The sequence below is a fragment of the Solanum dulcamara genome, chromosome 8 (genome assembly GCF_947179165.1).
Source record: "Solanum dulcamara chromosome 8, daSolDulc1.2, whole genome shotgun sequence".
In the NCBI taxonomy this organism is placed as follows: domain Eukaryota; kingdom Viridiplantae; phylum Streptophyta; class Magnoliopsida; order Solanales; family Solanaceae; genus Solanum; species Solanum dulcamara.
The window spans coordinates 67,834,048-67,855,416 of record NC_077244.1 but is presented as its reverse complement, the minus strand read 5'-3'; the positions used below and the strand labels follow the sequence as shown (position 1 = coordinate 67,855,416).

At 35.8% G+C, this 21,369-nt stretch overlaps 3 protein-coding genes across 7 annotated transcripts; 2 read left to right on the top strand and 1 right to left on the bottom strand.

Moving 5' to 3' along the window:
• The first annotated feature begins 1,027 nt into the window (after positions 1-1,027).
• Positions 1,028-6,652, top strand: LOC129901320 (uncharacterized). 2 transcript variants are annotated; one of them, XM_055976463.1, is made up of 5 exons: positions 1,028-1,471; positions 1,713-2,506; positions 4,281-4,613; positions 4,917-5,113; positions 6,069-6,652. In XM_055976463.1, exons 2-5 carry the CDS (start codon positions 2,068-2,070, stop codon positions 6,312-6,314), a joined length of 1,215 nt encoding a protein of 404 aa, XP_055832438.1. In that variant the 5' UTR covers positions 1,028-1,471; positions 1,713-2,067; the 3' UTR covers positions 6,315-6,652. The 2 variants fall into 2 exon arrangements, with proteins under 2 accessions (XP_055832438.1, XP_055832437.1); XM_055976462.1 differs by having other exon boundaries at positions 4,281-4,685.
• Positions 6,653-8,110: 1,458 nt separating this feature from the next.
• Positions 8,111-10,779, top strand: LOC129899046 (reticulon-like protein B22). The gene is made up of 3 exons (XM_055973815.1): positions 8,111-8,715; positions 9,910-9,979; positions 10,387-10,779. The coding sequence occupies exons 1-3, from the start codon at positions 8,338-8,340 to the stop codon at positions 10,497-10,499; spliced, it is 561 nt and encodes a 186-aa protein (XP_055829790.1). The 5' UTR covers positions 8,111-8,337; the 3' UTR covers positions 10,500-10,779.
• Positions 10,780-11,143: 364 nt separating this feature from the next.
• Positions 11,144-21,089, bottom strand: LOC129899044 (protein STRUBBELIG-RECEPTOR FAMILY 5-like). Of its 4 annotated transcripts, none has more exons than XM_055973811.1 (17): positions 20,605-21,089; positions 20,367-20,504; positions 20,012-20,144; positions 19,792-19,863; positions 19,614-19,679; positions 19,352-19,423; positions 19,199-19,270; positions 17,738-17,809; positions 17,604-17,669; positions 16,137-16,202; positions 15,748-16,064; positions 15,063-15,352; positions 13,517-13,788; positions 13,160-13,280; positions 11,993-12,129; positions 11,754-11,910; positions 11,144-11,637 (listed from the first exon to the last, which is right to left on the bottom strand). In XM_055973811.1, exons 2-17 carry the CDS (start codon positions 20,467-20,469, stop codon positions 11,515-11,517), a joined length of 2,139 nt encoding a protein of 712 aa, XP_055829786.1. In that variant the 5' UTR covers positions 20,470-20,504; positions 20,605-21,089; the 3' UTR covers positions 11,144-11,514. The 4 variants fall into 4 exon arrangements, with proteins under 4 accessions (XP_055829786.1, XP_055829787.1, XP_055829788.1 ...); XM_055973812.1 differs by having other exon boundaries at positions 20,367-20,496; XM_055973813.1 differs by lacking the exons at positions 19,352-19,423; positions 20,367-20,504; positions 20,605-21,089 and having other exon boundaries at positions 19,199-19,299; positions 19,614-19,684; positions 20,012-20,037.
• Between the last annotated feature and the right edge of the window lie 280 nt (positions 21,090-21,369).

The following is a 21,369-nucleotide window of genomic DNA, read 5'->3' as shown; positions in this document are numbered from 1 at the left end:
CAAGCCATCATTCTTGTAAAAATCACATCTGAAAGTGCTGAATGAAGACATGTGATAGCCTTTGGTTTCCTTGACTTTGCATCTTCATAAATCTTCATTTGTGCATCTATTGGATTTGGTCCAAGTGGAGGAGGACCATCTTCACTTTCTATTGTTTTCCATAGACTAAGAGCTTTGAGATAAACCTTCATCTTTATCGCCCATATGTGATAATTTTCTTTTATAAACATAGGAGGCCCTGCATCCAAGAAGCTGTTGGATGCCATGTTACTGGTGCTCAGCTCTCACTTTAGAAGAACTGGAGAAAATCTTAGCGTTCTTGCCTTCACAGATCCCTCAAGAAGAATGACTCTTGATACCACTGTTAGACTTTCAAATTTATAAAAAGAAAAATAAGCTTCAACAGTTTTTCTCTTCCATTTATACGACATATTACAAAAGGCTTAGACACATATAACTATATAAGCTTTTCAAAAGTTAGTAGAGACCATACCTATCCAACTACTATTGACTTTCTTACAAAACATATTCCATAAAACAAGGACTATCTTTCATTTACAAACTAAACATAATATTCAAAAGAGAACTATTAGACTAACGACTATTTAGAAAAATCTCATTTTCTAACAATATATAACATATCAAATTGAAAAAAAAAAATTCTAAAAATTATTTTAACAAGATTTCTCATGAGCTAATTGAGGTTACATATCAACCCAATTTTTTATGAGTTGAGTTGAAATGAATTAAGCTAATGAATGAGTTGGTCAATAATCAATCTAAACTTAAACTAGTTGGATTGGATTAGGTTTAATTTTACCCCCCTAATTATTGTATTGTAGATGGTCAGTTTTAATTCTAAGAAATTCGATACATCACTTTAAGTAGAGGGGTTTAAGATGATAAAGAAGAAGAAAGGGTAGATGAATCTACATTATTCTCAACTTTTGGGGGGCGGATTACGTAAATTAAATGAAAAGTCAAGTCAAAACTTTTCTTCATTTTCGCGGCCTTTTGGGGGACTTCTGACAATATTCTCTGTACGAAAAACCCTTAACCCCATGCACTCTGTTTCCTCTAGGAAATCGCGAATCCATCTCTTTACTTTACTTAAATATCATTTCGTCTTCATCTGCATTATAATCTTCTTCTGTTACTGTTAAGACTGTCCAAAAGTAGAATCAATTTTTTTTTTGCCTTTTTGTCCTTTATTATCTCTTCTTTTCCTTTTTGAGTTTTTCTTTTCTCAGCATCGTAACGCGTAATGTATTTTTCAGATTCATAAATCACACTAATGTAATGTATATGTAAAACTGTACCCACTCAACTCACTCACTCTCACCCATTGTTTTTGTTGCCCTTTTTGAACCCCCTCGCCTCGATTCGGCTTACTTCATTTTTCGTTAATTACGATACTAGGGTTTTCACTCTACTTACAAATGGCTTAACTGAGTGTACTCCGCTGAAATCTGTAAGTGATCTTTATTTTGTTTCGAATCATTCACTTTCAAGCTCTATTCCACTTTAAATCAGCAATTTTTTTTAGAAAAAATAATCTTTTTTTATGATTTCTCCCAAATTTTGAAATATAAGTTGATTGCAGTTTCGTTTGATCTTCTCTTTGATTGACTAATTATGTTTTTTTTAGTGGATTCTTTGAATTTGAAGTGTTTTTTTTTTAAAAAGTTTTCTAATTGAGAAATAATGTGCAGAAGCTGAATGTTGTTAGGAGTTTATTGGGCATTTCACCATATCGGAAGTGTGGAAGCTGAGGATACACAGATTCAGAATGGGGCTAAATTAGATTATGGATCTGATTGAGTTCTGAGAGTTTTGCTGGAAGCCACCGCCAATGATTAACTAGAGGTGTGGGCATAGTATATTTGTTGTATCCGATTTGTAGAATGGTTCTTTTCTGCATGTAAGCTGGAGCTCTTTTGCTTCCTGGTGTTGTTGAGAAGAGGAAATCAATCTTCTTGAGGTTAACTAAGTGAGATTTCTCATTTAAACGGAGTAACGAAAAGAATTATTGTCTAATAAATTGATAAGGAAGTTGTTGGATTTGTGATGGATTTCTTCAAAGTGAAGAGGTTTAGAAAGGCTCATAAACCGGAACTAGAGAGTGATACAGAGGACAAGCCTGTTCCATTGCCGGGAGAGCAAAAGAATGAGAATGGTAATGTGGGAAAAACAGCTGATGTTGATTCCACTAATGCTGAACTAGAAGACGACGATGATGACTTCATCACTAATGAGGTAAAGAGGAGGTTGAAGGAACTGAGAAGAAACAGCTTTATGGTATTAATTCCTGAAGAGTCAACTCCAGATGATGAAGATGCAGATGCAGATGATGAAGAAGAACAGGCAAACATGAACCCCAGTGATTGGAGGGATGTTGAAGCAGAAGGACGGCAGTTTTGGTCTGGGTTCAATGCCGTATATGACAAATACACTGAGCAAATGCTGTTTTATGACCGTCTGCATGTTCAGCAGCTGCGTGAAATTGGTAATAGTTCCAGACTATGTTTTGCTTTCCTTCCTGAAATAAACTTTGGTTCCCTTGCTTTGTACTAGTGGCTCCAAATTAGAAACTGGAGCCATCTTTACAATTCAGAAAACAATTGAATAATATATGATAATACCAAAGAAATTCCTCAATGTTCAACCTCCCAAGAGTCCGTTACTCTGCCTCTTGAACAATAGAGACTTCTTCATTTCACACACCCTTCAGAAGGAAATTAGAATTCCCCATCGTATACTGAGATATGATAGAATTACCCTTCATTCAAGTGTACAGCTGCCATTTTGCTGGCATATTTGTGTTTTAGAACTCAAACCGAGGTGTCTATCTATTGTCATAGCAGCATAAGAACGGGTCATTTGTAAAGAGACAATTTTCCACAACACTCGATGAACCATTCTCACCATACACTCTACTTTTTGTTTCAATGGAAGACTCAATTGACAAGTTCAATTGAATTTGCCAGATCATTCCTTTCAATTGAATTAGTAAATGAATTTTAAACTTAACCTGGAAATTGTTCTGAAACAAATATTTTAAATAGATTGCAAAATAAATTGTGAAACTGCAACAGTCTGTCATGTTAAAGGCATTTAAAGATGAGAAGTCATTCTTTAAAGGAAAGCCTTAAAAAGAACAGACTGTAGCGATGGCTGTTTTTGGGTCAAACTGATAGAGACATCTTTTATAGCTATTGGAGAGAATGCTGTTTTTTTTCTCCTCCTGCTGCAGGGTTTGTTTTGTTCCTCCAGCCATTAGAAATCTGGCATCTTCAATTGCACTAGTCCTTTTATTTTTTTTGAAATGGTAAAGGTTTTATTTATAAAGGCACCAAGATGGTACACTTTTGCGCTAGATCTTCCCAAATAGCAGTGCTCCTTGCCTATACATGTCTTTTGTGATAGTCAAGCAACTGTCCATATTGCTAAAAACCCAGTCTTTCATGAAAGAACGAAACACATCGAGACTGATTGTCATTTTGTTAGGAACAAACTTCAAGGAGGCCTGATCACACTTCATCACATCTCCACATCTCCACAGATTCACAATTGCCAGACATCTTCACCAAAGCCTTAATTGGAGTCAAACATGCTACACTCTTGAGCAAGTTGTCTGTGATTACCTCACCTCCAACTTGAGGGGGGTGATAAGATTAGTTGTTATAAATTATAAGTTAGTTGGTCAAAGTTAGTTAAGATTAGTCAAAGTTTGTTAGTTAGCAGAGTTACTGCAAGGTTAGTAACTAGTTGTTACTGATTCTGTTAGGGAGTCGATCCATGTGTATGTATACATACATCACCTGCAAACAATTTAGTTTAGTTTTCATTCTTCAATAAGATTCATTTTCTCACAACTCTTCTCTCTCAAGTAGTGTTTTCTCTCTTGAGCTCAGCCTCCATTAATGGAGGAAAGGAGCTCACCTTGCTAGTTTTATCAATCTTGAGCACTGAAATCTCTGTTTCTATTTTGTTCCATCTAGATGAACTTTTAGGAAAGTTCCCTTGCGTGGTTGTTAGTTGTGTTTCTTTGCTTGCTAATATAAGTGTATTGTAGTTCTCATTTGTCACGGTCTATACTCTGAATTTGACGGTGCTTTAATAAGTTTAATGTTGGTTGTTTTCTGTGGCTTTTAACGGTGCTTTAATAAGTTTAATGCTTGTTGTTTCTCTGTCATTGCAAGCATCTCCAAAAGAGAGCTGATTTGCAGCTTCGAGAGTACCAAATATCTTGGTGGTTAACGAAATTTAGTATTTTTCAGGTTCACATATTCCATCTACTTCTTCTCCAAGATCTGCATCTAAAAAACTTGTATCACCCTTTCGGTGCCTATCCTTGAAAAAAATGGATGAATTTCAAGATGAAACTCAGCACTTGCACCAGCCTGTGGCTGACATTAATCAAGATCTTGAAACATCTTACGTAACTCAGTTGTGCTTGACCTGGGAAGTTCTTCACTGTCAATACACACAATTGAGTCAGAAAATCTCTAGCCAATCTGATAGTCCCATATTCTATAATCACAGCGCTCAGCAGTTTCAGCAGTTATTGGTCTTGTTGCAACGGTTTATTGAAACTGAACCTTTTGAACCGGGTACGAGGCCTGAAATTTATGCTCGCATGAGAAATGCATTGCCTATGTTACTTCAGGTTCCTAAAGTCCAAGGTAGTACTGATATCTGATATCTGATAATGATTGATTTCCTATCAGATGTTCATTTGATTTTCCTAATGACAAAAGACTTTCTTTTTCCTTGTGAATGACTTGGACTTGTTAAGAATATGTACTTTGCAAAAGTTCGCGTTGTATTTAATGCATATTAAACTTTGATGTACTGGAGTTTGTAAAGTTGATTTCCTCTTGATCTGGCTAAGAAATCTAATCTCTCAAGTTTAGGTTCCGATCAAAAGAAATTGGAAGATGATGAGTTGCCAGTTCTTGCTCCAGATCTACGTAAAGTGATTGAAAGTTCAATCCTCACTTTTCATCTATTTGTGAAGATGGACAAGAAATCTAGCAGTGTACGCAATCTTTTCGGAAGCCAGAACCAGATGACAACACCCGTTCATCAGGTTCAATGTTCTCTTGAAAAGGTAAGGCATTGGTTTGATATTCTCTGTTTAACCATCCTTATGCCTGTACCTTACCTTTGTCAATCTACTTTTTATGAGGCAGTATGGTTAATGTTTGTCTTAGAAGAATTTCAAGATATTTTCCTTTTCATACTCCAGGAAATAAAGGAAATATAGAAAATATGTGTTTGCATAAAATAGTTGAGACCCACTCAGAGAAATATCCAGTATGGAGCAGATTTAGGAAAGGCATCAAACTTGTTTCCCATATTATTCACTTGAGTTGAAAAGATGAGTAACACCATCAATCAATGAGGTTTGTATTTGAATTTGTCTAGTCAAATGTGGGGGTTCTATTTTTCTTCTCTCTTTTTGGACATACCACCTCCTGTGGATTTCTTTCAATTTTTGCAACAAGACTCTGTAGCAGCAGTTTCTGCGTTATTCATATGACGTGTGATTAGGTCTCTTCACTTGGGACGAAGAGGAAGGACAAAATCCATATCATCAAAGGATAGTATTGTTTCTTTCATAAGCTTTTTCTCGACTCTTCTATCTCTGTGGTATTCATTCCCGTTCAGCTCTTATGAAGAGGTCAGGAGGAAAGTTTTGCTTCCTTTCCTCCGAACAGATTTTCTGAACTATAAATTGATAGGAAAGTAAAAGGTTGTTTAGTGAAAGATTGTTAGATAATAAAAACTGGAGGGCGTCTTGGCCATTGACAAACCCATAGTTTTGTTAGAGTGTTAGAAGTATACCCTAGGAGATTTCAAGGTTTAATCTGATTCCTATTTATTTCAATGTTGAACTGATATCGTTAACTTGATATCCATTTTCTATTTTCAGTAATTGTTTGTATGTAGTATTACTAATAGTAACTCAGGCAAAACTCTTGCTATCTCCATTTTGCTTTGGCTTGTAAGTTTGGATGTTGCTGTTGGTCTTCTTTAGGATAACTTCTGTCTTTCTATTGCAGAAAAAGGTGAAACTGAAGGAACTAAGGAAGAAAACAAAGAACCTGAAGAAGAAATCATGGCCTAGCATGGCAGCGGATGTGGACTTGTTGCTTGGCCTAATTGATGTTAAAGTCATGAATAGGGTCCTAAGAATGGAAAGAATTAGTAAGGAGCAGTTATTCTGGTGCGAAGAAAAGATGAAGAAGCTAGATGTAACTGATGGCAAGCTGCAGAGAGACCCCTCTCTTATCTTATTTCCTGGTTAGCAGGCGAATCGGAACTTTTGGCTTGCTAGAAAAACTACTATCCTCTTTTTCCCCTCTGTATTGGCTGTATAATAGGGTGGATATTCTTCATCAACTGTTTGACAATGGTGGTTTTTTAGTTGAAAAGACTTGAGTTTTATTTAGCAATGCGTTCCCCATGGTTTTATTAAGCCTCGTAGTAGTGGGGACAAGGCATGATGCTTGCGTTTTCATAATTTTTGCCATTGCTTTTAAGAAACAAATAGGAAGTTCTTTTAGTTTTTTGTTGCTTCACGGAGTGATAAATATTCTTTAAATGATCAATGGAGTGTGGCCTAGTGATCAACATGAGGGGAGAATCATGAAGTCTCAGATTAATATTTTACGTTGAGATAAAAACTATATTAAGTAATTTTATCTGTATTCGGTGAAATAGTCCAGAAGCATTTCTATACACTAACCTCGTTAAAAAATGTGGGCTTTCCTAATTTTTCTATTGCCAATCACGACCCTTAGTACTTCAATTCAATGTCAGATGATCTACTGTGATCTGGATCTGAACTCCCTCCATTTCACCTTTTTTTCTTAGTTTGTTTTTTTAAGAAGGTATAATAGATAAATGTGTTTTTTAGTTTGACTTAATTTTACATTTATACTCTTCAACTTTAAATATATACAAGTAGACACTTAAACTTTATAAAATTAAACGAATAAATATATGTGTCCTTTGTGGCGTCATATATGACTAATTTGATTCTGCTTGACGTCGTACGTGTATTATGCCATGTAGGAATCATGTATCTATTTATTCAATTTTATATAAATTTAAGTATTTACTTATGCACAATTGCACATCCAAAATTGAAGAGCATAGATATCAATTAATGTCAAGGACCATGATTGTGCTTTTAAAAAAAGAAAAATGTTACTCCATATTTCTCTTTTTTCGGAATTATTTTATCCGACATGAATTTATATATATAACATATTTAAAACTTCCAATTTTTATTTTTTTTGACTTCGCTGTCTAAATAAACCCTTTCGCATGAAATGAGATGGCGCGTAGACAAAAATATTTATTTTTGGCTTGGTTAAAAATGATAAGGAAAAAAAAAGGTCCTAATTACTGTGTTACCTGTTACTATAGCATCATTTCGTGGAGATCGGTTGGAGTATAAAAAAGGGCTCTTAGCCTATTTGTTCGCTCAGTCAAATAATTAAAACTACTAACCAAATGTAAAAAAAAATGTATTTGTTCTATAACAAAACATATACAATATATTTTTCCTTTATTATTTTAATATTAATGGGCATAAAAAAATACCATAATCCCGGGTCAGTCAACTAGATTAGTTTAAGATCTTGAGAAAAGAACACACGCATTGAGCCATTGACAATAGTGAGACAGCTTGGTGCACTAAAATTTTCGCTATTTGCAGATTTTGAAGAAGGGTCCGACCACAAGGGTTTATTGTACGCAGCCTTACCTTGCATTTCTGTCAGAGGCTATTTTCAAGGCTTGAATCCGTGACCTCCTGGTCACATGATAACAATTTTAGCAGTTACTCCAAGAAAGAAAAAGAAAATCCTATGACGGAAAAAGAAAAAGAAAGGAAAAAGAAAAATGACGGAACGGACATAATCGCTCCATATTTTCCATTTCAAAATGATTTCCTCTTTTCATTTCTATTTGTAAATTCTATTTTGATTTGAAACGAAATTTTTAATTTTTTGAAAATTGTAATATTTAATTAAAATATACTAAATATATCCAAATATTTTTAATTTTAAGTTGAAAAAGGAAATAAAACTTTTTGGTTGGGAAACTGTTATGAAATGGACATTGGCAGTTTTCTTCAGAAGGTTCTTTTTGAATACAACACATGGAATAAAATAGTGTCAATAGTAATCTTAATTAAGCCCACGCATTTTGAAGAATTTTAGAGAAGACGCAGCGTTCGGAATTGACTCACCAATAAAATCCTCCGTCCATATTTGGCGCTACTGTAATTGATGCATTAGAGACCAAAAAAGTACCTGCGCCATGGAAGAATTGCACGGTAACGAGGAGATTAGAGTATCAGCGAGGACAATAAGCCCTTGGAGGAAGAAGGATGTGCGTGGTCTCGTACCCTTCATACTCATTATCTGCGGCACTCTCGTTTACTACCACTGTGTTTATCGGAATTCCAGTATCGTCTCTCTCGTCTCTGATGTCTTTATTGTAATCCTTTGCTCCCTTGCTATTCTCGGACTCCTGTTTCGCCAGATGAACATTTCGGTTCCTGTGGATCCATTAGAATGGCAGATCTCACAGAACACTGCTAATCGCGTGCTTGCTTGCCTTGCTAATACTATCGGCGCCGCTGAGTCTGTTCTCCGCGTTTCCGCTACGGGACATGATAAACGCTTGTTCGTTAAGGTATCAACCAACTTGTACTGCCCTCTCTGTTATTCGATTCATCGAAGAGTGATTTCTGGTGGAGCCAGAATTTTAACTTCATGTCATTCTGAACATGGCTGATATATCAGGGATCAAAATTTAGCTAAGAGTTCTGATCATAGATTTAGTTGAAACTTGGAAAAAAATGAGGTTTTGTAACTTAATATTGTGCTTGGACATACATTTTATTTGAATTTGAGATTTTGTTAATGAAAGTGAAATTTCACCAAAAATTTGGTGAATTTTTTTTTTGAAAACAAATTTATAAAAACTGAGCCAAGTGTCTATGGGAAGGCAGTGGTAAGGTCTCTTACACACTGCTCTTCCCAAGTCCCACTAAAAAATTATACTAGATTTGTTATTGTTGTAAATTTTTAAAATTAACTAAGAGCCCGTTTGGATTGACTTAAAAGTTATTTATAAGCTGTTTTCAGTTTTTTTAAATGTTTGACTGATCACCTTAAAGTTATTTTGTGCTTAAAATAAATCATGAGTTTGTTTGAATGAACTTATTTTAAGCAACTTATAAGTTGAAAACAGCTTATAAGTCAAAAAAGATAAGTTGGGCCGCACCTACTTTTTTTTAAAAAAAATGTATAAGCAGTTTTCAACGTATAAGTTATTTAAGATAAGTCCATTCAAACAGGCTATAAATTTCATGAAAAAATAATATTTTCCAAATTCTTTCTGAAAATCTATAGCGGAACGGGAGCTTAATATGTGTACGTTTAATGAATTTCAATACTATTTCAGTAAAAGTTATTTGTCTCCGCTGAAGACAGTATCTGAGCTTCTACGTCCCTACATTTCATATACTTTAGTATAATTAATACAGAAAGGAAACTTATTGGAATGAGTATATTGGCTAAGCTAAAGAATGGTTTGAGAGAGAATTGGGGATTTTGTTTTGATTTCTTTTCAACTGTTAGGAAGAAGAAATAGCTGTACAGCTGTACTACACTTACTTATACTAGCTAACAATCTTAACAACCTCTAACAACTTTCTAATGGCTTAATTAGTGTGGGACCTATATTAATAACTAAATAATTACACCATATGCACAGCACATGACTACCACCAATAAAACTCCATACAGAAACTCAAATACTAATTTGATGTAACTAAAAATTGGATTGGTGAATGTTATTAAAATTATCCTATTACATTGCCAGCTTGTGGTTACTCTTTATGCGCTATCAGTTTTGGGAAGGATAGCATCAGGTGTTACTATTGCCTATGCCGGTGAGTCATTCTTCTCCTATTTCCTCTACTTTAATTTCCATGAAGATTACTAATTATCAGGGGTGAGGTAGAGGGGGTCACCAGAAAATTACATTATTATATATACAAAGTTTCTTTTGTATACAATAAATGATGAACTTTTTTGGTGAAAATTCTGCCTACGCCACTGCTAGTAATTATTTTAGTTTCAGTCTTGCAAACTTATTCATACATTCACTGCTTTGAGTATTGCCATATCTCTTTGGTAGCAGTATGTGAGATTTCTTAGTTAGCTCAATGGATAGCACATCGTTGTGATTAAGTTGGAGTGTTGGGAGGACGCGTACTTGTCTTTTCTGTGTTTTAACATTGAAAATATCACAAATTTGCGTCAAATTAAGCTGTACTGGTGGATTAAATTTATGCAGGACTCTGCTTGCTTTGCCTTTACATGCTTGTTGAGAATTCTCAACTGATCAGCACATGTTTGTCGAGTCAACTAAGGAGAAAGGGCTCAAGAGAAACAGTTCAGAGCGACTAGGGTGTTTTGTTAAGTCTCCTGGTTTGTAGATAGACCAACAAAGGTAATGAAGGAATAGGAACAGATTATAGTACCATTGTAAAAAAAGGAAATGATGTAATTGATTCATATGTTCTAGCTGTTCGTGTTTTGATTCTCTATTGAAAAATGTGAATTCTTTGTGTGCAGCCTTGTGATTTCCTTGCATATCTCTGTAAATATATTCCCAGTCCTAAGATAACTGGTTCCCCAGGTAACAAGGATACAAGTTAGTTCTAGTGTGCAAATATTTTAGCTTTTCCTTAAATCATGCTTATTAGCTGAAGGAACAAGAGAGCTTCTGCAAATTCACCAACGACATGATCATTGTAGGCATTTAACACGTGTATTGTCTTGATGAGTGGTTAACACCTACTGTATTTTTATTTTGATGCGTCAAATTTTGAGCAAGACAAATCTACATGCTCAAGAACTGACTGCCCCAAAATGATTCTTTTGAAAAATTGAACGAAAGAGCATTTGCTCCCGTGTCAATTTTTCTTTTCATATTCGAAACAGAAAATACGGACTATCCCTTCTTGCAATACCGCAGAAAAGACAGATCAGAAAAACATGAAGATTGCGTCCGAATTCACACCGACAATTAAGGAGTTTGATCCTCGTACTTCAAATCCCACCACATAAAATGGAATGGGGATAAGACGTTATGACGCTACAATCCAACATTCATGGCAATTTACAAGAGATGAGACCGCTATTGGCATGATGTGCTATGACAAATCGATCATTGCTTTCAACTATACTTCAAAGTACTGGAAAGCGATTTGCAATACTCAAAATACTCATCAACGTGACAACAAAGGTCTTTGGTCATATGATGGGTAAAACCAATACAACTTTTAACACTTGATTTTCTTAAAGGAGAAGATGAAGTAAGAAAAAAATGGGAGTCACGTCTTCTCAAGTCTGAAAAGATTATAATTACTCGTCCCGGCTTCTTCTCTTTTGTTTTTTTTCTGCCGAGAACCTGAAAGAATCAGTAATCATCATCATCATCATCTGTGCGCCAAGATGCACTTAGATCCTCTCTCTGGCTCATATTCGATTTTTGAACTAAACGGACCACCTCAGACATGTTTGGTCTAAATTCTGGCTTCGACTGACAACATTCAGTAATCACGAATAAGTCCAAGAATCTTATTCTTTAGGCTATTGATTGAAAGATATTAGTCAACTCCCTCCATTTTCAAAAATTACTGCAAAAAGAAGTCTAACCTGAACGCACAGAGCAGTCACATTGGCAAATCTAGAGAGAGATTTGGGAGGATAAAGTCCACGCAGAGCAGGATCAGCCATTTTCTCTAAGGCATCTAGATCATGTAGTTGTGGCGATGCCCATTCGACCAGATACTGTTCTAATCTTGGCTTTGAACTGAAGCATCGATCTGAATATGTTAGATTCATGTTTTGATGGAAAACCATAAAACTTAAAGTTTGCATGCAAGAGGATGCACCTGTCAAAAGGCTTTCGACCTGTCAATAGTTCCAACATGACAACTCCGAAGCTATAAACATCGCTCTTCAAAGTATATGCAGAAGATTTTGTGCATTCTGGAGCAGTGTATCCAGCATTTAAGTTTTTGCTTGCTTTCTGGAAAAAAGGGAAAAGGTTGAATAACATTATTTAAGCATGACGTACTTCTACAAGACACCAAAGCGCCAAGTGAAATATCTTAAGCATAAATCACAGCAAATATGGACCGATCTAGATTTACCTTAGGTACTGACAACGGAGTATGCAATTCAGCAGACTCAGGGTGGATCCAGAATTTGAAGTTTATGGGTTCTATATTTGAAGTATCGGATCTGATATTTATTATATGTATATATTAGTCAATTTCTCAACATATATATAGGATTTGGTCACAGTTACTGGGCTCTGGAATCCGTACTTCCAATGCTAGCTCCACCCCTGAATTTACAGACTACTATTATTTATCTAGCCCAGATTGCTACCATCTTCTATGTTCATATTCATTTATGTAGCACCATATCCTGTTATTCAGAACATGACACTTATTCTCACACTAGAACCTGATCGGTATGTTAAACTGCACAAATTTATACCAAATCCTGCATCATAACCCATCCATTAGACCAATACCATTCACAGCTGAGTGATGAAGAAAATAATGGAGGGCATATGACTTGGAGAAGGACCTGGTACCAGTGACATTCTATTTGGAAAAGAGCTGTGTCAGTGACATTCTACGCAATGATGGACACCAATTATGAAGCTGCTAACAAATTCAATCACAACCCTTGGCCAAGAAAAGGTAACAATATCCACATTTCATTTTTGAGTCTTCCCAAAATAGTATTCATTTTTATGGAAGACTAGCCACATTATATATGTCAAATAATTACAAGACTCCCACTTTTATACGTCTCAATAGTTTTCTTAAAACTTCAAACTATCCAAGAACAAGAGATTCTAAATATCATATAGCTTTAGTAGTTACATGCGGCCCACTTTATTTTTCTGAATATGACTTTATCCATTTACTGTTCAAGTGGTAACATTTGCAAGTTAGCAGGTTCCTAACATCCAAAATTGCAGAAATAATATGAACTCAGGTGGAAACAATACTTGCAGTATCTAAAGGTCTATCTTCACATACCTGATGAAACGTTGCCATGCCACACTCAGAGAGACGAGAATTCAATTCAGCATCGAGCACAATGTTTGAAGTTCTTATATTCCTGTGGAGACAGGATGGAGAACAAACCTCATGTAGGTACCTATAAACAAATTAAAATCATGTCCTAGGATCAATAAGGAGAACCACATTGATTAGAGTGTTTCTTATAATCCAAAATCATGTTGTACTTGATGGAATATCAGTAACAGTGGAAACCATAATGTCACTCACCACTAAGGACATGCAATTAATCTGTGCCAATATTACTCATTACCAACACCAATATTAAAGGAAAGCACCAACTGCAATAGAAACAACAGGAAGAGTTTGACTTACTCAAGAGCACGAGCTGCCCCTAGAGCGATTCTGACTCTTGTGTTCCATGTAAGAGGTTTGCTGAAGTCATCCGACACATGAAGGAATTCATGAAGTGAACCATTTCTAAAATACTCAAAGATTAACATATTCTGTCCCTGTTCTGAACAATAACCAATAACTTCAGCTATATTTGGGTGGTGAAGCTTGGACATTTTGCAAACAATTTCTGTGAAGTCTGTGCACTGCCCATCTTGGAAAAAAGAGGAGTCTATTTTCTTTACAGCCAGAACCTGGTAAATCAAAAGTAAGATTTCTCCATTATGTTTATCATACAGTACAGATCTGATTAAATACTTCTAGCATATAAACACAGCTGAACCTCCCCAGAAATGGTGGCCAACCAATTAGTGGCACCAGAAGTATTTGCAGGTTTAAGTTGAATCAAGCATGAGATATCTACTTGGGACATATAGAAAAGCTAGATAACCTGACCTCAAGGGACTTAGAAATAATAAGCTAACAAAAGAAGATAAAAGCAACTAAAAGTATTGCCATGTCAAGTTGGAGCATGTGCTATAGGTCCAAAAGTGGATGTCAATGGAATAAGTAAGATTCCCATGCAGAGATATCTGGGCAATCCGTATATTTAGGCTATGAAAAGCCTCATACAAGTTCTAAAGAGAACTTTGATGAGAAGTGAGCTCACATCCATCATCATTATAGTCTAATTTCTGTGGTCAACAAGTATGCTTCCAGTACCTATAAACATATTGCTGAACAAGCTTTATCATGCAGGTGATCTGCTAAGGTATGGAGGAAATTTGTTTTTGTTGAAAAGAACCTCTCTATAGTGTTGTAAGGAAACCAAAGAAGAGGTCAAATTTTATCTACACAAAGGCTATAGGCCAAGCAGGAAATTTAAGTCAGTTTACCACAGTGTACACGTAGCAGAAATATGATCATCTATGCAATGATTAGCATGGACAACGTAATAGGTTCAAGCCTTACGCCGGAACAATAAATGTAAGTTAACTTACTTTAGCTCCCGTGCAGCAGTAGAAGATCGTCTATATTATTATCCATAAGTTCTACCTTAAGGTTTCAAGAATTATAAAGACAAGGACTATGTATTTATTTCAATCTTTCAAAAGGAGCCTTGAGACAGAATTTTCACTTCAAACTTTAGACTTGGGCTGGTTCCCTGGGTACCCTTCTGAAATACCAATGACCCCAACAGGATGTTTTCCTCTAGAAATGACTGTACAAAACATTACTTTCAATGTTAAAGCAGGCGGAAAATATGAGCATGAACTTATGTATTTCATGAATATGAACCCTTCAAAACTGAGAAAAAGCTTAAATATCACAGATCTTCAAGTACTCATGAACAGTATTAGCTCTACAAATATATGTCTGTTGCCTTTCTTCTGTTTACCTTTGACTAATTTATGTATTGTATCCAATTTCTCCTGATGTATAATGCAGGTTATAACCAATTAATGAAACAAATTAATGACAAATATACCATAAAACTAAACAGCACTGTAAATCAGGTCAAGCTTACTTTGCCATCTGGATATTTTGCCATGTATACTCGACCAATTGATCCCTCACCAAGAAGGCGAGAACTTGAAAAGTTACTAGTTGCATTCTGCAAATCAGCTAATGGATAGTGATCTATCTTAACTGAACTGCTTCGTTTCAAAGGATTTGCGAACTCTTTATCATTGAACGACTTGAGATGATCTGAAGGTGGCACATTTTTCATCTCCTTCACATTAAAAGACTTGTGATGCTCTGAATTAAGACGCTTAAGACCCATTGAGGAGGAGGTTTGCAAATGTTTTTCTGTAGCTGATGATGAATCAGAGGACATAATTTCTGTCAGATGAAATAATACACTTGTGTCCAACGAGGTAGCTCTAGTCGAGAGAGCCTTCCACTTTCAACTAAGAGGTATCGAGTTCGTCATAAGGGGGGAAAGTGGGCATAAATCTCTATTCGCCCCTAGGTAAAGGGCTGTGGAGGGTGGGGTGTACGCAGGCCTTACCCCTACCTTTGTGGGGTAGAGAGGCCATTTCTGAAAGACCCTTGGTAATAGTACAACCTAACCTTAGCTTAATTTTAGAGACAATACTCAGAGGACAGAATATGTGATAAGTGGTGTTCAGGACTTAATTCTTCTTTCTTTTTCTTCTCCATTGCTCTCCTTTTATAAAAGGGGATTGGAAAGCAAAAAGTAAAATTACCTCTGAAGTCCTCCTGCATGTTGGCACGTACACCACTAGATAACTCCTGAGATGAAAGAGGAGTAAAAGGTTGACGCCGGCTAAACTTATCTTCTTCAAGAAAATGGGAGGAAGGTGATGAAGATCTTTTTCTTCTTGACAATAGAGCAATTATAACACCAAGTAGCAACAAAACACCCAGTAATATCCCAGCAATGGCTCCTATACCCAGGCCAGATTTTCCAGATTCCTTTTCTGCCTTCCTGGTGTGTGGTTTAGCTTTCTGCCCAGGAGGCGGAGGAGGAGCTGATCCAGTAGACCAACTATTTCCGCCAGTCCTTTTATGAAAAAAGAAAATATCAGGCATTATAACTCAAAACTAGTTAACCAATAGTTCATCCAACACTCACTCTAAATTTTTGATCTCTTTCAGCTCATCAGGAATCCATCCAGTAAATTGGTTGTTTGCTACATTCCTGCCAACATTTTGTTGAATACACTGACTTAGCTACCTTTAAACACCCGAGGACGCTTCATACTTGTGACAGTTTCTTACTCAAATCCAAGCCAGCATTATATTGAAGGGATAACGAGAAAAAATACGTAATTACAAATTTGGCCTACTAATGATTTATGATTCTATCAGTGTCTTATAAAGGTTTTTTTCTGCATATTGATTGCCTGGACAAGAGGCATTCTGGATATTGCATGCATTCACGTTGTAAAACTCCACCTCTCTCAAAGAAGGACAAGAAGACAAATATCTTTCTGAATCATAGACCTCTTAGTACTAGAAGTCACAGTCTTCATAAGAAAAAGTACTAGAAATCATAGTAAAACTTGTGCTACACAAGTTGGACAGTGTTTGAGCTCTCTATGCTTCTCTAACTGGAGTGATAGTAAAACTTGTGCTACACAAGTTGGACAGTGTTTGAGCTCTCTATGCTTCTCTAACTGTTCACGTACCTTGTTTCCATTCTTGCATAAGCATTATGACCACTACCAAGAACCTTCTCATTAACCTATATTATGATCATTATACAGTCAACGGCAAACTGGATGTCCAAGATTTGTTTTTAGCTTTGTGTTAACCAAGTGAAAGGTGGAACAAAGTTTTTGATCAAAGACATGACTTCTTACTTAAGAAGGAGGTCCTTTTGTAGTGCGCTTGAAATTTAAGTAAATATGTTACATTTAATTCTAACACAGCAAGCAAAAGTGTCTTGATGCATGCTCCTCAATTTACAGTTGGTTAGCTTTATCAAGAACAAAAGTTAACTCTAAAGGAGACCAAGTATTGCTTTTGAAACAAACTTATATCAACCATAACATTCAAATGTGAAATCAAAGTGTAACTTTAGAAATAGTGAAATACAGAGGCAGATAAGGTGGCATCTGATATACAGAATGATGCAAAGATGTTTATATTTCATGAGCGAGTCTAAGATCTTCAATGTACATCAATCCTAACATTGAAGATGACGAAGTCTAGGTAATCTTGAAAGTTATCTGGTTATAATTTCTTTTGTTGATATCTTAACTCCATTGAACAAACTTATAGCAACCATAACCTACAAATGTGAAATCAAAGCTAACTTTAGAAATAAAGAGGCAGATAAGGTGGCATCAGATGTACAGAATAAGCATATATCAAATCAGCAGCAATCATGGTATAATCCAAAAGACAACCTAATACACCAATTATACTCAGATTTAGAAAACAAGATAAATGAAGAAACATGAAAAACATTCTTGAAAAATTTCCTCCTTTAAGAATCTTAGAATTGTAAATTAACATAATGCAGGAAAAGTTACAACACTTTGGAACTGTAAAAACCACGACTTAGAATTGTAATTTTACCAGCAGTTCAACTTACAAATCGTCAAGTGCAAGATCGGCAAGAACATTTATTGATCCAGTAAACTGATTGTTCTGTATGCGCCTGCATGCAGAGTGAAAATGCTTAGCTCCAATCAAGATTTTGATCCCAAATATTAAGCACCTACTTACAATTTGCTGAGGCTTGAGAGGGATTTAAGACTCTGAGGCAAACTGCCTGATATTGAATTGTAGGAGAGATCCCTGGATAAAATTGCACGAGTTAGTTGATACACTAGACAATTATATTACTGGACACACTACAATGTTTATGAATATATGTATGCATGTTGATATGCACAAATGTAGAGAGAAAGAAGCGAGGGGCCATAAGCCCATAACAGCATTGTTATCTTACTTGACTTCATTATCATAGTGGGACTGGACTAACAGGATAATTTTTAACTCATGTGTTGTTTTCTAGGAAGTACAATTGAAAATTAGACTAAATATCAAATCAGTATTCCTTCATAACCTGTTTAGGCAGTGAGACAAGGTGATACATCATCACTTTTGCTTTCCTATTTGTAATAAAACTCTAAGCTTAACTCTTCACAGAGTGATTAACATGAATGGCTGCAAGGATTGGATTGGTGATATAACCGGCAATTCAGGTGAAATATCACATATTATATATGTCGATGATACACTAGTGCGGTGTGGTGCTGAAGAAGGGCAAAGGTTATTCTCAAAGGTGATACTTCTCGCCTTGGAGGCTATTTCTGGTACACAAACTAATGATCTGAAGAAAAACCTGTGAAGATATATGAGTAAAACCTAATTCCCTCATTCATGGAGGCAAAGAAGTTATGCTGAGTATTTGAAACACTAAGAATCCACCCAAAAACAAATAATCACTGCAATTAAATGTCTCACTTACCTTTTTGGTCCATCTTGAATTAATGTTCCTCAGAAAAAAAATCTTATCATATACCCAAAAATCCTCAAAAAAAGTGTCATTAACAATTTCACACGTCTATACAATTTTCACCAATCCATTAGCAAGAAACACCGATTAGTAGGTAGTTGTTCTCTTTTAATTTTAAACAATCTCATTTCAAGTCAAATATGGACATTCCAATTGGAATGAAGGAGTTTTAAGAAAATTCAATGTTAAGGCTAAAGAGATGTGATCAGAATTTTTCCATCAGTTAAGACTTTACTCAATCAACTCAATTCACACATTTCCCACACCTTTATGAATAATCACAAGATGTGTAGATTTCCATCCTCAAGCACTACAAGAAGCAAAGAAGGAGGTTCAATCTATATGACTAGAGCACCCACTATTAACACATCCACATTGTTCGTTGTAATTCCACATCTAGCAACAATTTCTTAATTGTTGTTGTAGATTCAGATCAAAGATAAACAGACAGCGAACAAAGGATAGTCAGGAAAAGGCAATGCAAACATATTCTTGGAACATCTAATATCAATGAACGTTTCTACTTCCAGAACCATTCACTCCACAGTCTGTCTCTAATATTTACTTGCAGCCATTCATGAAATTATTTGCAGAAGGCAAGATCTTATAGAAACAAAGAAAAAAGCAAAAGGGAGTAGCTGAATTCTAAATTTGCAAATACTTACATCTCAGTGAGTTTTGTAAGTTTTCCAAATAAATCACTCAGTGATCCGCTTAGCTTATTATGATTAAGATTCCTGCACAACACCAAGAGCATCATTGACACCTGATAAGAAGCCCAAAATTTAAAACATTAAGAATAAGAGAAAAACCATTACAGAGATTTAAGATCAGCCATCTGAGAAATTGAATAAGGTACAGTTCCACCAAATTGATTTCCAGAAAGATCTCTGCAGAACAAGAACCCAATGAGGGACTGGTAGGGCGCAATATCAACAGAAATGAATCTTCTGGATAAGGCTTAATGCTACTTAATAATAAATAGTCGGACTAATAACACACCGAAAGCAGGTGACCAAAAGTTGCAGCCTGAGGAGAAACTTCATAATGAGTTATGTCTAAGAACTTCTGCCTACTTACAGGTGTTGTGTGCCAGGAGGAAGTTGATATGGTATGTTGTCCTTCAGGTTGTTTTTGCTCACATCACTGCACTATGACATTCAAATTCATCTTTGTCAGGACCAGTTCTTTCAGTGGACTGATTAAATCACATAATATAAACCCAATTTCCAATATCCAAAAGTTGTCTGGGCCTCACAAGTAGGTAACTTTCTCCAACTTATCAAGCTGGAAGCCTAGTGATCCAGTGAGCCCCAAGCCAGATAGATCACTGCAACATTATTTAGAATTTAGGAACAAGCAGATCATGGATTATTAAAAGAACCAGAAGGCAATATTTCCTTTTCCTTGCGCTTTGTAGTTTAAGTAACAGTAAATGAAATGACAAAAGTAAAAAAGAAAGAAAAGGAAAGAGATACATTTCAGTAACATCTGAACCGGAGCACTTGATACCCTTCCAAGAATCATCACAAGGATTTCCTCCATCTGATTTCCATCCATCAAGTTTGGAATGAGGCTTTAAATATTGGTACATGTCATTGAGGGCTGAAACTGCAAAGACAATTATAATTGTTATCTACATATCTAAAGATGTAAATGAATAACATGCAAGCTAAATATTTCTTGGATTTTATTTGTTACCGAAGCTCACGCAGATTCAAATTTTTGTTATCGAGATTTCTTCTTCCTACGCACTAGCCAACTAATTGAGAAATTATACATTACTTCCGAAAGAAAGCCTTCGGCAAAGCGGAATTCGGAATTGAGGATTACCTTGTCGGGAATCTGTTTTTGAAAGCACCACATGAACGGTGAAGGAGCTTGTAAGGATGATCCAACAAAGGAAAGTGCACGGACTTGTCATCATCATCATCATCAAATTTGGGCGATCAGTTGCCCAAACCTAAAATACTTGTCAAACAACAAAAACAGCCGTATTATGAAATCAGTAAATTAGTACTACTACATAATTAGAAGGAATCCGAGTAGGGTGATGATTCCAAATCTGTACATTGCTGCCCTACGCGAAGAGCAAGTTTAGATCATTCCCCAATCGGCCTCTGCGCGAAGGGTGATAATATCTCGAAGGATCAAAATTATGAGGAGAAAATTGTTTGTCAACTCTCGAAAGAATGCATTGGAAGTGGCGATGAACAATGGTGGTAGCTGAATTGGAATTGGAATTGGAATTGGAATTGCTCCAATGAATAACGACCCTGAAAATTTGGAGAAGGAAGTGAAGGAGAATGAAATTAGGCACTCGTTTCGATTGAACTGCCATTTTGCCATTGCTTCGCCCCAAAAGCAGGACGACCTTTGATCGATGTTTCACTTGTAAAGTATTCATACGTGTGGGTGAGCGCGCCAGGCGAGGCGAGCAGAATATATATTTCTGTGCAAGCTTTGCCGTATGTGGGCTTGAATACTTGAGTTGAGAAAAACGGTAAAATTGGCAAATATGTACTCCATTTTTAACGTGGAATTACATTGGGTGTATTGTGTTGATCCAAAATTAATCATTTTTAATGTAAAATATAAAATTTTGACAGAAATATCCTAGGCTAAAAGTGAAAAAACTAGAAAAATTTATTAGTTTGAAGAATTGTTCGTGAAGTTTAAATTGATAAAAAGTTTGAACTACAGGAATCAAAAAGTTTGGAACAACAACAATTATTCAAACTTCATATGCTGGAGATTTACTTGACCTAGCTTTATACTTCAGCACTATGTATTGGATTTGTTATGTGTTTTAGCTATTAGTATTTTTGTCATACTT